This window comes from Pistacia vera, unplaced genomic scaffold (assembly GCF_008641045.1).
Source record: "Pistacia vera cultivar Batoury unplaced genomic scaffold, PisVer_v2 Contig206, whole genome shotgun sequence".
Lineage (NCBI taxonomy): Eukaryota > Viridiplantae > Streptophyta > Magnoliopsida > Sapindales > Anacardiaceae > Pistacia > Pistacia vera.
In genome coordinates, this window is record NW_022196009.1 from 1,429,328 (window position 1) to 1,450,802 (window position 21,475).

Genomic DNA, 21,475 nt, shown 5'->3' on the forward strand with positions numbered 1-21,475 from the left:
TATTGGGTCAACTAGAGCTGGGCCTTAGCATAGAGCCTTTTACTATTGGGCCAATCAGAGTTGGGCATTTAGCACATAGCCTCTTGCTATTGGACCGGTCAGGAGTCCAAATACGGATTTTGCTACAGACATGTAGTTTCCATCAAGATATAACTAAGAACGATTTGTCGTCCTCTATAATTATCACTGAACGAAAGTCATCATTTTTTATGACTCATAAACGGCATGTTGTCCATACACGTCATGTATGTCAGAGCACAACCACCAAATATATAGTTCATATCTTAAAACAAAATATCCATGCTTGAGAACACAAAATTCATTTTCCAAAAGATAATATGTTTTTTTAATACTACGTTTTTGAAAAAACAAAAAAGAAATGTAAAAACCTTCTTCAGTCTACTTCTCCAAACATTCTTCTAAATTTTATTGATATCACCTTGTTTTCTCATCCAAAACTTCTAAATTAGTATACTTACATGATATAACTCAAGTAAAAGATGAGATCATAAGGTGAAATCACTATAATTTACAATTCAAACATTTTTTAAAATAATATAAAAAAATTACTCTTTATTTTCAAAAAAAAAATTTAGATACACTATGAAACGCATTTTCAAGCTTTCAATACAAAAAAAAAATAATTTACTTTCATATTTATAAATAAAATCAAAAAAGATATTTAAAAACAAGTTTTTTAAATACTATAGCGAATCGTAAACCAAAATAGCTTCACATTTTAGTTAGTTTGAGATAAACTAGGTAAGATCTCAGTGATCTCACCTTATGTTCTCATCAAACAATTCTAAATTACTTTAGATTTTATAAGATAAAACATCAACTACTTCAAATTCCTCCTAGTGAAGGAGACATGCATTAAACAACAAGATTTATAGGTTCAATTCAAACACACTGCATAACAAAAGCAGTAATGATGTTCAGTCACAAACATAAAACAAATCAACCAAAGTACCAAAAGAAATATCCTCAAACAAATTCCATGTTCTGTTCTAGCGAACTTAATTTATTTAGATAACCATGACCTATATAAGTAGGCATGTCCTTTCAAGCAGCCCTCTATCCACGGCGCCTGCGATTCTCATATGCCAAGATTGATCTCTCTAGCTGTATTAATTGAAAAAAGAAATTGTAAGACTAAGCGAAATATGGATTAAAGTTCTATGATATTCATCTGGCGAAAGTAGTCAAACATGTGTATTTGCTAATTTAAACTATTGTTAAGTTCTACAAAGATTGCAATGGAGGATGATTATCCAGAAGGCGAAAAACAAATGATTAGATGGATCCTCCATGTTTATACCAAGAGAAGGATAGAAGCACATTACCTGCAAAATATTATTAAAGCTGCTGCGGAGAGTCTGGTACTCTTGTTTAACCCGCTCAAAAGTTTCTAGGCACCTAACAGCATACACACAACATTTATGAGGAAAAAATATCAGAGAAAGAATAAGTGCAAATTACCTCAACATAGAACAATCAAGTTTAACAAGATAAGGAAAATTAAAGGAAAAACACTAACAACTACAACATAAAATCAAGATAAAAGCCTTTAGTTACCACTATAAAGATGTGCATAAATGGTCAGGTTAAAAGATGAAAGAAATATAAAATGGTATGTTTTCTCAAGTTGATGTCTTGCTTTCGCCGAGGAAAAGGCCCCTCGAATGATGTGATAAATATATCGAATAGAAAATTTGACACTAGCATGTGTATTTCCAAATAAGACAAGTAAAAGCTAAAGTTGTAAACTAAGACAATGTATGGTATACATATGATAACACTTTAGAGAGGATGGGAATTCAGGCGCCTAGTTAATATCACTAAAATGTAAGGATGCCCACTTTATTATTTCATGTCACTGATCAGGTCCTTCAATATGCAAACCTATATAAATTATCATGAGCATAGTGGCATTTCTCGAATAAGTATATCTACTATATCATGCCAATGATCGATGTTTACTAAAAGAAAGATTAAACTGAAAATAGAATGAGCATGCATGATTATCATAACAGAGCTACTTTTCTTTGCCTAAATCTGGGGTGAAAGAATGGATCTTCTAGTAAGAACTTTGAAAAGCTAAATGAATTTTGGTTTCATGGAAAGGTATAGACTGCTATGCATGAAATAGACCCACCACCAGCCAAGACATTATTTGCAATACAACGATGAGTGAACAAGTTTAACTAAACAAAAGGTGAAAGAGAAAGCAAATGATGCAAATAAAAATGATAAACACCACAAACACACACAAATGTACATACACGAGAGAGCCAAACACATGTTAATCTAATGTGAAGAAGCTTGCTCATTAGAAAAGGGCACTTCTTACCTTGCCTTGTCCCTGGCATCAATAGCTTGTCGAACATCACGACAAGCAACAGCCATCCGGCAGCCACCAATGCTGTAGTTTCAAATGGAGAAATTATGTAAGGAGATTCAATGTGCAATTGGTAGAATAATGGAATTAAACAGTGAAGAATCCACTAGGCAAGCAAAACGGCAGAGTACCCAAACTAGATATATACATCTAATTATTAAAGCATCAAAATTAAATGGAAATCATATCATTGGTTATAATGAATCAATTTGAGATTAATTTCTATATAGAGAATGTGCTTTACTAGCTTCAACAATGTTTTATGTTGCAACTTGTATATGTATTCATGCTGAGCACTTTTAGGACATAAGAGAAATTATATTGAACAAATCGCTTTGTGACGTCCACATTGTGTCGACATGGAATTGCAACTTACTTAAGCCACAAGAAAGAGTTGGCATCAAGTATTAGCAACCAACCAATATTAAGAACGAAGTACATACATATCATTTCTGAAACATTGTTAGGAGTGAAAAAATCATATTGAAAGCATCATAAGGACAATCTACACTGAAAAAAGCATCAAACATTTACTTGCTAAGATGTGATTATATCTTTAATAACTCAATTCATTGAATACTGCCTGGATAGAGCCAAAACAACCCAAGATTTTGAGCAGCTGATTGAAAGTAGTTGTGATAATTAAGTTCCAAGATCAATTAAAAGTAAAAAGATTTGATCCAGTATTTAAAGAGCACTAGTTATTATTGCTTCCGATATTGTGTGAATGTATACCACGTGCAACATCCAACGCGTGCTTCCAACATTTTGTGAATGTATACCACGCGCAACATCCAACGCGTGCTTCCAACATTTTGTGAATGTATACCACACGCAACATCCAACGCGTGCTTCCAACATTTTGTGAATGTATACCACGCGCAACATCCAACGCGTGCTTCCAACATTTTGTGAATGTATACCACGCGCTACATCCACTGCGTGCATATCAATACATATATCTGACAAAATTTAGATCGATCGCTATATTGTCGTTACGTACATAATATCACATGTACTTAGTAGTAATTCATTCATGCAAATGCCTACAAAATAAGAGATTTTTCCTCAGCTAATTAATAGGTGTTTCCACATGTTTAGAAACCTTTAGCACATGCCGTGCAAACACAACCAAGAATTCTTATCATTGAATGCTTCCGATCATTTCGGATATGCATCAAATGCCATGCATATATAGATAGACTAGAAATTTCTCAATCAATAGTATGCAAACAGGACATAGTAGCCATCAGATTCTCATAAAACTTCGATCATTCAGATAGTAATTTGAAATTATTACCTCGCGCTACTTCCCCTTAGTTGATGAAGGTAGCTAGTTAAAGTTTCATAGTCCAGTTCAGGTTCATTCCTGATCATAGATGAAATACAGTAATCATTATGAGAAAATCAGCAGAAATATTTACTTTAAACTGAATTAAGACACCAAAACGAAATTTTAAAAGTACATGAGCCTGGTTGTTTCTGCCATGGAAACATCAGCATCATTGATGAACATAGTGATCACTTCGGTAAGAAACTGAGGATTCCCTTGAGTCTGTAATCTCCTAACATTCTCAAAATTATGATCCAGAATACCCTGCAAGTAACAGGAACTCAATCAGAATAAAAATCCAATAACATTATATGGAAAGAATGCTTTTAAATTTATCCTCAATATATCATGTTTATATTGCACATATTTTCGAGTTCCTGATATAGAGAAACGAAAGCTACATAAAATTATTCACATACTTTCATAGTGTTAATAAATTATTATTAAACAGGATTTAACTGAGTTGATTTTATGGTGTTTTCTTAACACTCAAGACAACTAACAAAACAACCAAACAGAGCAGAATCCAGAGAAATTAAACCATGAAACTAATACAGTGATAGGAAGCATATATAAGTTGAATTACAAGTGTGATTCCCTCATAAAATGAACATGCATTAATGCAATCTTCAACAACAAAATTCATCAAAACAAGTAAAAGAGCAAGCCACTGTACAACTGTTTGTCTTTCTCACATAGATGTATACCACGTATCATAATAAATATATAACCTTTTTAAACATGATTAAGCATAAACCCAAAATGAGAAATCCATTAGAAAAAAGAAAAAAAAGAAGATTGCAAAGACCGCAAAACAATCAAAATCTTATAAGAAAAAGATAAACGTAGAGAGATGATAAAGAAGAGGTGGTGTATAAGGATGAAGGTGATGACCACCTGGTCATGCATGGAACGAAGGAAGTTCCTAAGCTGTTGTTCAAGGCTAGTTCCCACCATTTTGTTGGTTGAAATAGGGAAGAACAGAAAGGTATGATGAAATGAACACAAATGAAAAAGAGAGAGCGAGAGTTAGAGATGAAGAAATGAAGAATGGAGGAACTGTTTATAAAGCAAAGTGGCAGTGAGAATGATAAGTAACTGATGGGCAGGCAGAGAATAAAAACAAAGCATATGAAAATTTTGTCATTATGTAGAAGAAGTTTGAGCGTTAAAGAGTGAGAGATGATGATTTTCTAAACTGGCACTTTGGTCTTCATTTGGCAGTAGAAGCTATACATAGTAACATTATTACTCAGACAGGTAGGACTGTAACCACTTGCATCAATCTGTTACACGCGCATTGTTATGCCACGCGCTTTTATTTTTGGAGACTTGACTTGACTCTGCTGGGCCCCAATTATTTTTCAATCTTTACTGTTAAATTCATTATGTTACCTCTTTAGGGACAATGGTGTGTAACGTCAGGGACGGAGACACCAAGGGCTGAAGTGGGGGCTTATGCCCCCTTCCATTGAAAAATTTAATTCAATTTTGTACTTTCTTCTACAAAAGAGTTAAGTCTTTGGGTTACTCTAATTTTTCCATATTTTGATTCTTTTTCGTCAATTTTTGATATACTTCAAGCTTCAGATTTTTCTTCTCTCACTTATGATTAAATCAATAAAACAACCACTATATTTTATAATTTCAATATTATATTTTCTCTAATGATTAAATTCTTCATCTATTCAAAGTAGAAATATTAATCAGTGCCTCAAGTTTTTTAATTTATAGAATTTACGTTTAATTTTTAATTTGCCTCCACTGAAACAAATTGCTGGCTCCATCACTGTGTAACGTTACCTCATTACCAACCATTTGAATTATTCTTTTGCTGGTATATCTATCTAATCATCTAATATTAATTCAATATCGTTATTAGACTTTATCTTTAGAAATTAGAAAAATAATTGAGATCATCCTAGTACCATGACAAATTCTATCGCGGAGCTGAAATGGATTACTTATTGCATCATTCAATAAAGATAAATGTATATTTCTCTTGGTCTTGGTAATGAATTAAACATAAAACTCTGAAAATTTAAGAACAGGTTGAAATTTCAGAATTCTTGAATCTTCAGTGAGATAAGGTATATTAGGCAATCTTTAGCCAAACAAATTGGTTAAAATTTGGAACTAGTTGGGATTTTGGTGGCTTCCACATATAGGTTTTCATTAATGGCTTTCTTTATATGGGAAATTCTAAACAATATATAAAATTTAAGATGGTTTAATTAGTTTCTAAAAGAGTTTATGTTCATTTCCGGAATAAAACTCGTTTTAAGTGAATTTATAATCAACATTAATACTTTAACTGAATTCCAAAGAAAATTTCCCTTTTTTGTATTTATATTTTATACTATTCTTCTCAAGATAACTATGAGAGGGCGTTTGGTTTAGGGAATGTTAAATTACTGAGAATGTTAGATTACTGAAATGTTAGATTACTTTGAAAATTACTGAGAATCTTTAGAAAAATGTGTTTGATTAATTGGTGGGTATATTATATTAATATGTTTGGTTGGGAGGAATAAATTGGTAGGTATGTTATTTAAATTATTGAATTGTCTTCTAATTAAATATTATTATTATATTTTTTTTAATATTGATTATTATTTGGATTGTTATAGCCCTCTGCATTTAAAAACTTAGTAAAAACCATTGTTTTAAAAATCGGACCGCTCGTTGACCTGGTTAAAGGGCCGATTCGCGGGTTGACCGATCCAACCAATTGGACCGGTCGGTCTGACCGGTATGTAACAGTCTCATCTTTAAACAATTCCATTAATTGTTATAAGTTTGAAAACCAGCAAATATATCCCTAAAAGTTATATAAACCCCTGTAAGTTTAAAATAAAGTAAATACACCCTCAAGTTTTATTATTAAATATTTTTTCTCTCTCCCTTTCACATCCATCTTTCACTTTTCTCTCTCTCCCCCATCACGCCATCACTCTCCACCAATTTCTTTCTTTTTCCTTTTTTCTGTCTCTCTTCCCCATCACTCCCCGTCACTTTCTTCTTCTTTCTTCTTCCTCTACTGTAATTTTTCTTCACTTTCTTCTTCCTTCTCTTTCTCTTCATCTCCTCTTTTCTTTCTTCTAATCTTCTTCCTTACTCTTTCTCGTGTCTCCTCTTCTCTTTCTTCTTCCTTCCCTTCCCTTCCCTTCCCCTCCCCTTACTTCTTTTTTACAGTTGAAGATGAAAATGGAAGATAATAAAACGGTGCTGAAATTAGTTTAGGAATATGAATTTTTTTGAATTAGACGAACCGTTTTAAGCCCCGGACCGGTCGGTTCGACGGTTTTGTATTGTTTCGTCGGTCCATTACCGGTCCAAAACAGATTTATTGACATTCCCGGTTTTATGTAAACCTGAACCGAAGTAAAAGACGACTCCCGGTCGAACCGGTCAGACCAGTCGGTCCGGGTTTTAAAATAAAGACAAAAACAACTCCATAATAAAAGTTTGGAAAATTAACAAAGCACCTCTACCAATCCAGCCACTGCTGGCCGCCAGCAACCTAACGGCGCACGGAAGGCAAAAAATGGCCTTCGTGCACCATATGACCATTTTCGGCCAGAAATCTGACCGAAAATGGCCAAACGTGATAGATATGACCGTCGACGACCAGATCCGTCATCGAGGTAATCAGATTACCTCTAATATTAACAACAGTAACTATTATTGGTATTTGAAAATTACCAGAATCTTATATTACTTGACAACCAAATATGGTAATCAAGTAATATAAGATGACATAACTCCAATAATCTCACATTATCTCTAACCAAACGCGATTAAGGAGTTTATAAAGTTTGTTATGAATAAGAACGCAGATTAAGACAATTCTAGAACAATTTTGATAAAACCGAAAGAGACTGCACGCTGCAGCGAGAATACGAGGCAGAGGGATGATTACAATTTTGTTTTGTTATGAATAAGAACGCAGATTAAGACAATTCTAGAACAATTTTGATAAAACCGAAAGAGACTGCACGCTGCAGCGATAATACGAGGTAGAGGGATGATTACAATTTTGTTTTGTTATGAATAAGAACGCAGATTAAGACAATTCTAGAACAATTTTGATAAAACCGAAAGAGACTGCACGCTGCAGCGATAATACGAGGTAGAGGGATGATTACAATTTTGTTTTGTTATGAATAAGAACGCAGATTAAGACAATTCTAGAACAATTTTGATAAAACCGAAAGAGACTGCACGCTGCAGCGATAATACGAGGTAGAGGGATGATTACAATTTCGTTCCTAAGGTTTAACTCAAACGCACTTTAGCTTCGTGGAGTTTTTTAGTAACATTTTTGTCCCTGTCGTGTAGACATGGCAAAACGGGTGGGTGGGTTGGGTACGGTCCGGGTCAAACGGGTACGGGTCCTTATACGGGTCCAAAATATTGGACCCGTGCTCTACCCTATACGGGTATGGATGGACCCGCGGGTGGACTCGTTTTTTCTCTCTCCAGATTTTGGTTTTTATTTCACCCATAATAGTTTTCAATTATGACAGTTACATCCCCAAAATTCCTGCAGTTTTAATTTTTTACATTTACACCTCCTAAATCAACTACTCAAATCAGGAAAATTGATGATTAAATTTAAAGGAATAAAAGAGATTACAACTTCTTCACATGCAAATATGAAAATGCTAAAGATTCCCTTAGAAGTTTTTTATTGCAGATTGCATTTCCTCAATACAGCATACCAATCCTAAGATCAGAAGCAACCTCCCAACTGCATCAGAAACAAGAAGCTAAAATCAGCATACAGAAAATTTACTGGCTTAAAATGCCAAACCAATTTTTATTTTTTTACTCTGTTCTATGAGTCACCCCTTGCATAATATTTCGTAATCGCCTTGAAGTTTTCAAATTGACACTACAATGAATCTAAAGTCTAAACTACTATGCACAGAAACAATATCGAACCCCGTCTGGTGCTTCCCCCCTTGACCCTGAAAAGCTCATTGGTGAGATCTCATTGTTCCCAGTAAAGTAGTGAACATTGTAAAATTGTATTGTTTATAGTTCAACTAGGTAGATCCAAGTAGAAGCTTAGAGAATGTAGATTGTTTCGAAGCATGACTCGACATAACTCCTTGTCAAAAATCTTAACCTTTAATGGTACAGTTAGTTCCACTATTGTATATGGTAAAGGATATTTTTCTCACCAGAATGGCCTCTATCTCCTTCTCAGAGACGGGTGTACGTTTTGGCTGAAGAGAAGCTTTTCCTCCCACAACAGTGTTTATAGGTGGTGTTGGAACATCTGAACTTGACCTTGAATTGAGATTTTTATCAATGCTCCCATTTGTCGATGTAGATTGGGAGGCAGAACCTATTCAAGGAATATCATGATACCAAATGGAATTGTACTTGTATATATAATTAAAGAATAAAGATTAACATGCAGAAGAGGAAGGTGGAAGTCGGTGGTTGGATACAAATTACAGACAAAAACAAAGACGACGACGACTCACTGACCAGTCGTTGCCTCCTCTTTTCTCACTAGTTAAAATCAAATCCAAACTCTTTAACTCTCCAAAACTTCCCCTCTTCTTCTTTATCTTCCATGGCAGACCCAGAACCCCCTGCAGTTCTCAACGTCCTAGAAGCTCTCAAACAAGCCTCTCACGACCTCCAAGCCCACCCCTCTTCTAGTTTAAACGACTTCAATTCTTCTGCCATTAAAGCTCTCCTCGAGCTCCAGACCGAGTCCGACACCATCCTTTCCAAAGACCCAAACCTTTCAACTCTTTCTCAACATCTCAGTAGCCTCAAAACCCTCGTGGAAACACTCCAGAGATCCCGCGGCCTCAGCTTCAGAAACTTCCTCACTCGCCGAGTCTCGACTTATTCAATTAATCGAGGTAGATTGGGAGGCAGAACCTTGAACTAACGATTAATCGAAGAGGGAGACACCGAGACAGGGAGTTGAACTTCAGGCACGAAGAAGACTGATGAGAGATTGAGAGGCAGGATCGCAAGAGAGATTTGAGTTATTTTGAGTCTAAGAGATGAGATGCAAAAGGGTTAAGGATTCAAATTCATTAGTGCAAATACGGGTGCCCGCGGGTTCACCGGTATAAATCGTGTATAATTGGGCCGAGTACGGATACGGGTCTCCAAAATTGGGTTTAATAAATTAGACCCGTACCCTATATTTTTTACCCAGTACGAGCTGACCCGCGGGTCCAGACTCGTTTTACCAAGTCTACTGTCGTGTCGAGTGTCAATGTCAATAATGTTCTCGTCTTTGTCATTAGCAAACAGGACAAAAATGTTACTGAGACTAAAACTTTAATAAGTTTGTTACAGCAAATCTCAGGGACGAAATTGTCATTTTCTTTCCAGAGACGAGGACATCTTGGGTTAGAAAATTTAATTTGGCTTCTACAATCTGAGACTCAGGATTCCTAAACAGACAGATTGCTCCAAATATTTTTCTTTCTCTAAATTCAAAACATTGTACTTACCAAAAATTGCACTTGATAAAATAGTTAAAAATACAAGAAAAACCAGCAGCATCACTTGAATTGAACACAACATACTTCTCAACTCAAGCAACAAAATTAGTCAAGAACAGTAGAAGTAGAAGAACTACTGTTGAGATTTCTACAAAATGAGTTAACAGTAAATAAACTATTGTTAAGATTTCTTCCTGAACTATGTTTGGAAATTTATCCCTCTAGGGTAGGGTCTCAATGATCTTGAAATCACCCACTGCATTTTCCTATCTTTTTTTTTTTTTTTTTTTTCCGGTCTTTCTTCCTTGAAGCTCGAACAGGATGTCTACGCCAACACTTTTAATCTTCTCAAATAATGGACTCATGATTGTAGTCTGAAACACTGCATGGAACAGTGGTTGAGAAAACAAACAAAAGACTTCCTGAAATATGTTTTTGTTTTGGCAGCCAATAATTGTTAATGTGGACCTCCAACCATGTATACACAGATTGTACACTCAATGGAAAACAACGCCTATGACTTGGGGACAGTCACGTTTAGGATCTTTACATCTTGATATGGCTTGTCTGCCTTGTCTGTCTTCACTTTCTCAATAGCCTGACAACAGTAAAAAGAATCTCAAATGTTGGTTATTCTGTGATATATGAAGAGATATATACAACGGACAACAATATATCATGTAGGGGCGACCCTGCCTGCCATTTCTCAACTTGCAGGCCCATTACCAAACATATTGTTGGGCAAACCCCAAATTTAACAGCAAAAAATCTCTCTTCAGTTTAGTTTTGATAAGAAGGTTACCAGATAATTTTCAAAAGTTTGAACATACATGGCCCGATAGTGCCAATCTGTGAAACAGACATTAAATAACCGTCGGGCAAGTCTTAAGTAAAAAAATAATACCTGTACAACATCCATGCCCTTTATAACTCTACCAAAAACAGTGTGCTTATTGTCCAGCCACGGAGTAGCTACAGTGGTAATAAAGAACTGAGAGCCATTTGTATTTGGCCCCGCATTTGCCATTGAAACTGTGAAAGGTCTATCATGTCGTAAGCTGCAGATACACAAGTATTTCATATACTTAGCCATTGAACATAAAGACAACATATTAAATGACAATATCCAGCAAATAATAACAGAAATACGACTGACATGATNTCGAACAGGATGTCTACGCCAACACTTTTAATCTTCTCAAATAATGGACTCATGATTGTAGTCTGAAACACTGCATGGAACAGTGGTTGAGAAAACAAACAAAAGACTTCCTGAAATATGTTTTTGTTTTGGCAGCCAATAATTGTTAATGTGGACCTCCAACCATGTATACACAGATTGTACACTCAATGGAAAACAACGCCTATGACTTGGGGACAGTCACGTTTAGGATCTTTACATCTTGATATGGCTTGTCTGCCTTGTCTGTCTTCACTTTCTCAATAGCCTGACAACAGTAAAAAGAATCTCAAATGTTGGTTATTCTGTGATATATGAAGAGATATATACAACGGACAACAATATATCATGTAGGGGCGACCCTGCCTGCCATTTCTCAACTTGCAGGCCCATTACCAAACATATTGTTGGGCAAACCCCAAATTTAACAGCAAAAAATCTCTCTTCAGTTTAGTTTTGATAAGAAGGTTACCAGATAATTTTCAAAAGTTTGAACATACATGGCCCGATAGTGCCAATCTGTGAAACAGACATTAAATAACCGTCGGGCAAGTCTTAAGTAAAAAAATAATACCTGTACAACATCCATGCCCTTTATAACTCTACCAAAAACAGTGTGCTTATTGTCCAGCCACGGAGTAGCTACAGTGGTAATAAAGAACTGAGAGCCATTTGTATTTGGCCCCGCATTTGCCATTGAAACTGTGAAAGGTCTATCATGTCGTAAGCTGCAGATACACAAGTATTTCATATACTTAGTCATTGAACATAAAGACAACATATTAAATGACAATATCCAGCAAATAATAACAGAAATACGACTGACATGATAAGACATGGTAACCAGTAAGAAGTAGTATGTCAGTAGTTGAGCTGTAAATTAGAAACAAAATTTTTTTCTTGTAACCTTTGCTTGTCATGTAGGTTAAAAAAAAACTTTGAAACAAAGATATTGACAGAAGTATTATGTAAAATCAGTGCAAAAAATGTGGTGCTTCATCATGCTAATATATAACAATTATTACCTTTTGTGAAACTCATCTTCAAATTCCCTTCCCCAGATAGATTGCCCACCAGTGCCATCTCCCAAAGGATCTCCAGTCTGAACCATGAAGCCTTTAATGACACGGTGAAAAATGAGATTATCATAATAGCCATTTCGGCAGTGTGTTGTAAAGTTCTCCACAGTTTTTGGGCATTCTTCTGGGTAAAGTTTCATGTGAATGTCACCCATTGTTGTATGCAAAATCTAGGAAAGCAGAGAAATAATCACAAAAAAGTTACGAGCAGCCTATCAAATATTCCAAGGATAGCACTTAAAAAAAAAGAATGTGAGGAGTCATTCTGCCCATCATAACATACACACAGCGGTAAAACTGATTTATGCTTCATGTACTCAACAAGTAATTTTCAGGACTAAATCTACAAATAAACTAACCGTCAAGGAAAGACTCGTCTGAGTCATAGGGCTTTCATACTAAGAACTAGTTAACATGGAATATAATACAAGGTGTCAGGGTTGGAGTGAAAGAATAAGCTACATACAAATACTAACCTATCAAGGCTACTTTATAAAGCCTAAGATATGTCTGCAAAGGATAGTATGGAAAGGGATTCAAAATGAGCAATAAAGATGGGAAGCCTCAGATCCAGAAAGCAAAATGGGGAAGCCAGAGTTAGTACTGAGGATTCCATCATTCCATCCACATATGTGAAGAATGTGGTTGATGAAATTAATCATCACATCTTCCTAGTTATATTACAACAGTGAGTTGTTTGTCAGTGGTTGTCGAGTTGGGAACCTTTCCTCTTTATCATGCCAGGTTCAAGTACTGCAGGAAGCGTTAATCTTGAGTCCACTGCTAACCACTTTTGTGACACCTACTAGAATTTATTCCATAGCTCACCAGTGTGTGGGACAGGGAAGTTATGAGAGCTGGTGATATACTCAAGGAATTTTCAGAACAACCTTCCTTTCCACTACCAAACAGCGTCCTTTATTTCTAAATTCAGTTATTTGTTCATTTAATGGAAAACAAAGAAGAAAAAGAGGAAGAATAGCACCTCTCTTTTGGGTCAATGAAAATTTAATGTAAAACATGGAGAACTTGCAATCGAACTGTTAATCCTTCATGTGTAAATCTGTTGGTAAGGTATCACCAATTTGACTCACAAAAGAATTTATTATCTTCATGGAGTGCATCATGTTGGTTTTTCTGTTCCTTAACTTTTCCTCTCAAAACAGGTTACTGTTTGTGTGAGCTTTTGGATTACTTGCTTACCCTTATCTCTTGAGTAACAAATTAAACCAAATTGTTTTCAAAAGAATTCCTATGATGGTTTCTTAATGTTAGGAAAAGAAATTTTGGCTCATGCACACAAAAGCATATTTTGTGAAACCAAGTGACTCCTTAATTTAATTGGTACATAACAGTTACAACTGAGTCTGGATTTCTTGATTTTGAAAACGTAAAGATAAATAAAGAAAAACCAAACTCACCACATTGTCAGGAAGAGATGTAGTGACTGCATTTCCTATATCTGACACGGCCAAAAGTTCATCTGGAGGAGGCTTCTCATTAAATACATCCCTTCCCTTGGTTGCGTCTTCAGGCTCCTCTGGTTCTCTCCGACTATTGCAACCATATAGAGTTTGGGTTAAACTTGCCATTCAAAAATAATTCTTCAAAAATTCATCAAAAACAAAAGCACACCCTCAATGTGCTGGAGAATTTTTGAACAAACTACAATTTAGAGGTAGTAAACTAAGCTAATCTCACCATCAATATTCAAATAAAATTAGACCTGACAACCATTTCAGACTTTCAGTGCATAGTTCCTAAAAAACTGGAAGTCTTGATTGCCTTTTCGGGTAACATATACCAGATAAATTTCATTATTGGAGTTGTAAGATGATTGATGACAAATTAAATGAATCATAGAGGTCCATGACAATGCCATAGATGACCTCCCTTGATGTGTCCTATAGAACAAAAGTCCAGCATGTAAAACTTTTAATGGTTCTGGTTTTTGTTTATGTTGCAAAATAATTGATTAATCGTAACAATCTCTAGTTGAACTAGCACACTCACAAAATATAACAAAATTCAGAAACAATTTTGCAAACAGTAAAGTTAGCAAAGTACTTTTGTACCTAAATAAATAGATTCGATGCTTCTTGAAAGCACAACACAGGAGAGTAGGATCTGTCAAAGGCTCTTTGCTCTCGTTGGCATTTGCTGCAGCAGTTGGGATCTTTCTAACCTTTTTACTACTTCGATCACCTTGATACAAGGCAATCCTCAAGAACCTATCATTGTTCTCCACCTTCCCAAGGATCCGGGCCACTTTATTCATGTGTAAATTTACTACCTATCAAATATATCAGGAAAGAAATAAAAATATAATACTAATAAAGAGATGATCAATGATGCTAAGACAACCAAAACAAAGAGAGCAAGTATCTCCATATCTAATAAAATGGAGCAATATTTATACTTTTATCCCAGGAGGGTTGATATATAAGGAAATTAGAGCTTTCATCGAAAATTGCATTTGTGGCGGTGCACTTTGTTTTCTCAATTTCCTCTAACAGCCATTCTTCTCCAAAATCAATAGCTTCCAGTCGATATAAAGGAGTGTCACTTCTTGGAGATCTTGGGCCACCTAATAAAAAAAAAATATACTTGACCATCCCATTGGGCTCAAAGGATAAATATTCTTACTAGAATTTTATAGCAAATCAATATACCTCAAGTGATTTCATAAACTCTTCTAAGTTACAGTTCTGAACCAAAACACACGTATCCTCCGATCAGGCGACGTGATGGAAAACTGCTTACCATCTGGGTCACCTGAAAGGCCAGATAATAGTTTTTCACATAAACAAGTTTTATAACCATCAAGCCTCACTATTTCACACTTATAAAATAATTAAGCATTACAATTTATATTAAAAATCGTAGATTCCTCATTAGGGTGTCAGAGACAGAAAGAAATAGAATCCATTATAAAAACATTCTTCTGGCATAGATATATATATTACCTCAATAGCAGAAACACTTGTCCTGCATTTCACAATTTCGAAGAGATTGGTATCACTTTTCAATCTAAAATTCACCCTGCCACATAAAAAATCCACGGTCATTAATTTACTGAGAAAAATCAGGTCCATCTAACAATTAAATGATCTATTTCAGCAGTACCAACATTATATTCCAAACTGCAATGCAGGATTTCAGCCACATAGAAAGGAGTTACAGATCAAGCATATACAAGACAACGATAGTAAAAAAGAATCAGAAGGATCCAAAGTGCAACACTTGAAAATGTTAAAGCAAGGGAATAAAGTAAATACATCAGAATGCGAACTAAAACTTAGAAGAGCTTATGATAGTGAAGATCTAAAACATTATCAGATAGTCCTTACACGAACACTAAATCTTGATCTATAATTAGACTTTTTTTTTTTACAAAAATGATCAAAGGGCTGGCCTAACAAATATAAGAGGCAAGCCCCAACATAAATTACATCTCATACAACAATATTACTGAGACACTAGCTGTTATAAGCAAGGATCCATGAAGCAAGATGTAAGAAGAATGACTTGCAGTAAAAACAAAACACAATTGCATGGAGATAGTATTTAGAATGTGTGTGTATATATATATTTGAAACCCAGAATTTTTCAACTTTTCTATGTGTTCACCAAGTCTACAACCTTGGGGCCAAGGGTCTTAATCACCCCCAAGCTTCCCTTGCTTGTGACAGATTGGACAAGTAATCATGAGTGGTATTCAAAACATAAAATAAAGGGCAAACATTGCTTGCAATGATAATAAAAATTGTATACAAACACATACTCGCTCTCTGGGAATTGAAGCGTAGTAGGGTTCCAGTATTCAATAATCCCCTGAGCATCAGCAGATATCACAGCGTCAAAGACAGTATTGTATCTCATTACTTTTACCGACCCAAAGTGTATCTGAAAAAAAAAGAGTTGATCAAGACTAATGAATATTATCACAGCTAGGGAAAGAAAACAAGAAAAAAAAATCGGGAAGAGTTAATTGTTTAGCTTCTTAGCGGTGCAATACCTCTTTAGAAATGATAGGTTCATTTGAATCTGCCCGTGCATCATATACATGCACAAATGAGGAGTTTCTATCACTGATGGCAAGTCTAGCTTTCACATCCCCTTGTTTATACACCCACTCAACAGCACCAGGAATAAATGGAAGGCGGATCATGACCATCATGTCATAGTTAACAACATCATATATTTTCACAGAACGATCACTAGAAATGGTACAGCAAAGCAAGCCATCAACACTCACCTGCATAGTTGAACCAAACATGGTCAGTGACTGCCATAATGAAGAAAATTTGACCATAGAGAATAGCAGAAAATAGAACTAGAAGAAAAACCGTTGAATGTGTTGCATTAACTAGGACCTGTTCACGAATGAACACAATTGAAAATTGATGTCCAGGGCCACATTCGCAAAACCCTTTTTGCAAATAAACTAAATAAATGAGAACATGAATGTTCATATTCATAGAATTACACGGAAGTTTTTTATAAATATTACTCATGGAACCCAAGCTTGTCTAATAGAATGTCTTTAAGACTTGCACTTCTAAATGCCAAATGGAAGCACTGTAACAAAAAAATCACACGACTAGCACTGATAGTCATGAATAGGCAATCAAAGAAATACAACACCTTACAATAAGAAATGATAGTACAATTACTATCTCTCCCTGGATTGAAAGAGTTAAAAGCATATATCTAAGCAACAGCCAAGGAATTAGTGGAACACCACAACCACAAGATCAGTTTGCATAATAGTATACATATAAGGTATGTGTGAATTCATACAAGGCAGAAGAGCTCACCGCTAGGCCTTCAATTGGACCAAGGTGCGATCTAAAATGCTTAGCGAACTCAATGCCAATAGCTTTCTTCTTCCAGAATTTCAAATGCCCTGGTTTAGAAACAAAAATAAGTAAATTGTATAGAAAAGATAATTTCTTCATCTATTTAATCTAATCAAAGAGAAAACAACATACTATTCCAGCTATAAAAGTGTTGCTATCATAGAGAAGCATCAACATCACCCTAAAAATTGCAACTTTGTATTTGGTGGTGAAAAAAAATCTGTAATTAGAACCGCTACCAGGATTCTGTTTGTGGCATAGAAAACCCACCAACCTACCTTGCTACATGTTATCTATGTTTGGATCTCATATTGATAGATTCTTTTAATGAAGCTTTCACATAGATAATGTTTGTTGCCCATGCAAAGTTACCAATCTCAAAGTTATGCAAACACTTCGATGAATTAACACAAACATAATAATTTTAATGGTGCATGGTTGTGCACACAATATATAGGGTTTTCACTCTCAAAAAATAGATAGATCACATGGTTGAGGTGCAAAAACACATCAACAAAATAACATAGAGACATAAAAATTAGAATGATGCTAGTTATGATATCCAAATAACTCGAAAAAATTCATTCCTCTAGAAATTTTAGTGAAAGGAAGAGCATATAAACTACTTTCTTTTTCCAATTCAGGCGCCTATATGACACTTTTCATTAGCAATCCAACAAGACAATCCATCAGCAATGTTCTCGAACAATCTACACAAGTGTGCTAATTACGGCTTAAAAGTCCTAGTTGTTTCTACAAAAGAAAAGAGAGAGAGAAACAAACAGTGCACTTTTATTGCCAAGAAAAATAAAATGGAAACAGTAAGATGAATAAGCAGTCCCCATAAGATTGCCAAAAGTCACTGGCTTGATACAAGTAGAAGGAGTTCTCCAGTGACGGATCAAAAACTTGGTAACTGAATAACTATAGAGCATATGCAAAAGAAATAATGAAAACTATGAGGAATTGAAATACATATGCAATATCTGCAAGAGAGAAGAATTGTCTTAAATTTACCATCAGCACTCCCAGTTATGAAAAAATCTGCAGTAGACACGGCAACATGTGTAACTACATCGCGGTGCATATAACTTTTTTCATACCTGCAAAATAAGGATCAAGAACAACCATTTTCTATAACATTTACATCTTTTTACACATTTATAAACAACTCTTGCCCAAAATTGAAGAAAAGATAATAAAGCACTATCAAGCAATTACATTGAACTACAAATATCTGCAAATATCTCAAAATAATGCAAAAGAAAACAATCTATAAAAATTTAGACTTTAATTATGTTGCATCATCTAAAAGGAAGTGAACAATTATCAATAGGAAAATGAGGGCATCACCAGTAGAAATTCATGAAAGTCAAAAACATAGCCAGGAAAGTGAGCATGAGTGCACTTAAGAAAGCAACTTCAATTCACGAACGCCAAAAAGAAAAAGAGAAGAGAAAGAAATGAAGTCTTCAGCGAAAGCTCATGAAATTAGAAAAAATACAAGGAAAATGAAAATAAATGTAGTAAACAAGAAAAAACTAAAGTAAACACATGAATATGACAATAGAAACCCTGAAAAAAGTGCATAAGGCTCATCCCCACACCAACTTTCGTTCACATGACAATGTAGTTTGGACTTTGGAGACAAATCTAGCATAATTGAGTGAATTATAAAACATAATTGTAATGCATGATGCACAAAAGTTGCCAGAACGACATAAGTCAACACATGTTTGGCAGGAAGCAATGTAAACAGGGTTTCAATATATGGAGGTGGACAATAATGATCCTATCTTAAATACTACAACCGCATTTGGTCACATCTTCCACAAAAGAGTGTGCATTACACTAGATAGACAGTTGGCTTAGTGCTGCTCTTTGAGTTTTACCTTGCCTTTTGCTATTGGCAAAGATGTGCCAGAAGGAAATTGGCTCACAAGGTTGCACAAAGCTTCAAGAATTAGCATCACTACAACTCAATGAGGTCTGTGCTTTGAGGGTTAAACAATAAAATTTAGGTCTTTTACGTAGTCTCTGTTAGCAGCAGCTCCATAGGAGGATGATTAATTTTTATTTATTTATTTATTTTGATACCTAAGATGATTTTGGTAGTAAAGACAGGTTTATACCCTACCCAGAACAAATAATAAATAAATAAAAACAACACAAGGTACTTAGGAGACGGAAACACCAAACTGATCAGGCCTTCAAATGTGAGGCATGGCTACTAAAACACCATGAATAATTAAAAGAAAAAAAGTGCAAAAACAGCTTATGTCAGGTTTTAACTCTTGCCCGGTATTTCTCCCTTTACCCATCAAGCAAGAACAAAGAATACAGTTGTATGAAAAACGGGGTCAGATCAAATGCAAGTTTTAATATAGTAATGTGTACTTCACGAAGCTAAATCATTCTAAGAAAAAGACTTAGATGGAAGACCTGATAAGCTGCCCGATAAATTATGGTTAATGTTTTCTCTTACCCATCTAACCACCACCATTATCAGTAAAATTTAAAAATTATGTTACATGATCATTGATACGCCTCCGACCAAAAATCTCTCACATTCGAAACGTCATAATCGATATTTTAATTACACGGCAAAAGCAAACTCTCTAATTCAACTACAAATTAAAAAAAAAAAAAAAATTAACTTAATGCAAGACTACATCATGGAATCAAGAACAAGAAGCTCATTCAAAACAACAGAATTGAAGAAAACCCTAAACCCTGAAACAGTTAAATGACAAAGGCAGCCGTAAAAAGCATACATGTTAGCGGAGGGAAGAGAATCGAGATAGGCTTGCTCGAACTGAAGAGGACGTTTGGCCCGGGCCTTAGGCGCCGGTGTCGGCCCCACCACGGCCTCCGCATCCTCCTCTGCTGCTGCAATCGAGCTTGCATTGTCGTTTTGAGGTTCTTCCATTGTTTTTTTCGTTGTTGCTATGCAATTTCTAGGTTATTTACTCAGATGCGAGAGTGAATATCGAAGCACTCTGTTTGAGGTATATAAGTTTTGAATTGAGCGGAATGCGTTCAAGTTCTTCTTGTGTCTGGACTGTGCAACGCTGAAGGCTATTCCTGTCTAGTGTCTACAGCGTTTACGATTGCAGCTTCTGGAGGCCCAAGCCAATATTTTTTTTTGTTAAGTATCCAAACCAATATTAGCCCAATTCAATTTTGGGCTTAAAGACTGGAAAAGATTACAAGTCTTAAAAGTTTAAAAAATCCTATTTTAATTTGAATTCTTATTTAATTTTTTTAGTATTTTTATATTTCTTATGTCAACCAATGTAATTATTAGTAGAAACATTTTCTTATTATAATTAGTTTTTCTTATGCTTTTTAGTCTTTGTAACTAGTATAAATAAATATTTTTACTAGTTTGATAGCCATTTAATTTTTTATCATATATTTATTAATAAACATGTTATTTTATTATGCCATAGTTTTTCTTTTTATTATTTTTGCATTTATGCTTCATTAAGTTGTTAAAGACACCATTCAAGATCTATTACAACTAATACTTCATAGGTTGGATATACTAGATACTAGTGACAATAAGAATTTAGATTGAAAGCAGAACCAAACTTATTGTCCAACATCAAAGAGATAGATTATTGATTTCAATAAAAGGGCTTCAATGAATAACTTTTATAACAAGATTCTAAGCGAAGTTCTAAGGATTATAAGATAAATATCGATCTTCTTTATTTCAATAAAAATTTGAACGGGAAACTTTGTTAATTGGTTAAAAGTGGAAGATTACTTTGTGAATATTCTAAAAGAAAAGCAAGTTAAGCATGTGCTTATGATCGATGGAAAGATGTGAAGTATAATAGAAGTCGACGGGAAAATAGCACATAAGAACATGGTCTAAACTAAAAAAATTGTTAATAGAAAAAAATTTACCACTAGAATATCATTTATCAACCATCTTTATCTTTCATAGCACCCTACAAAAAGGCATTCATAAAAAAAGAGTCACAATTTATATTTCGAAACCAATCTCAAATCAAGAGTCCCTAAAGAATCTCACACCTATGAGTTTTAAATTGGAACTTAATCAAGAAGTTTACAGTACACCTATCGAAGGAGATAATTTTTTTTTTTAAACAATGCTTAAAGCAAT

The 21,475-nt window shown here is 34.8% G+C and overlaps 2 protein-coding genes and 1 long non-coding RNA gene across 3 annotated transcripts; all 3 read right to left on the reverse strand.

The window, feature by feature from the left end:
- Positions 1-995: 995 nt before the first annotated feature.
- LOC116128969 (histidine-containing phosphotransfer protein 2-like) lies at positions 996-4,691 on the reverse strand. Its single transcript, XM_031414713.1, has 6 exons — positions 4,632-4,691; positions 3,868-3,998; positions 3,702-3,770; positions 2,354-2,425; positions 1,347-1,419; positions 996-1,125 (listed from the first exon to the last, which is right to left on the reverse strand). The coding sequence occupies exons 1-6, from the start codon at positions 4,689-4,691 to the stop codon at positions 1,078-1,080; spliced, it is 453 nt and encodes a 150-aa protein (XP_031270573.1). The 3' UTR covers positions 996-1,077.
- A 5,799-nt stretch (positions 4,692-10,490) lies between these two features.
- LOC116129083 lies at positions 10,491-11,273 on the reverse strand. Its single transcript, XR_004127845.1, has 2 exons — positions 11,124-11,273; positions 10,491-10,817 (listed from the first exon to the last, which is right to left on the reverse strand). It is a non-coding gene; the product is annotated as an uncharacterized LOC116129083 (long non-coding RNA).
- Positions 11,274-11,387: 114 nt separating this feature from the next.
- LOC116129031 (peptidyl-prolyl cis-trans isomerase CYP71) lies at positions 11,388-20,390 on the reverse strand. The gene is given in 14 exon segments (XM_031414771.1): positions 11,388-11,667; positions 11,974-12,127; positions 12,425-12,648; positions 13,900-14,032; positions 14,554-14,771; positions 14,898-14,907; positions 14,909-15,102; positions 15,183-15,250; positions 15,441-15,520; positions 16,263-16,384; positions 16,497-16,736; positions 17,299-17,387; positions 18,358-18,443; positions 20,115-20,390. Coding segments are annotated over 14 exon segments (1,857 nt in total). The 5' UTR covers positions 20,270-20,390; the 3' UTR covers positions 11,388-11,583.
- Positions 20,391-21,475: the final 1,085 nt, after the last annotated feature.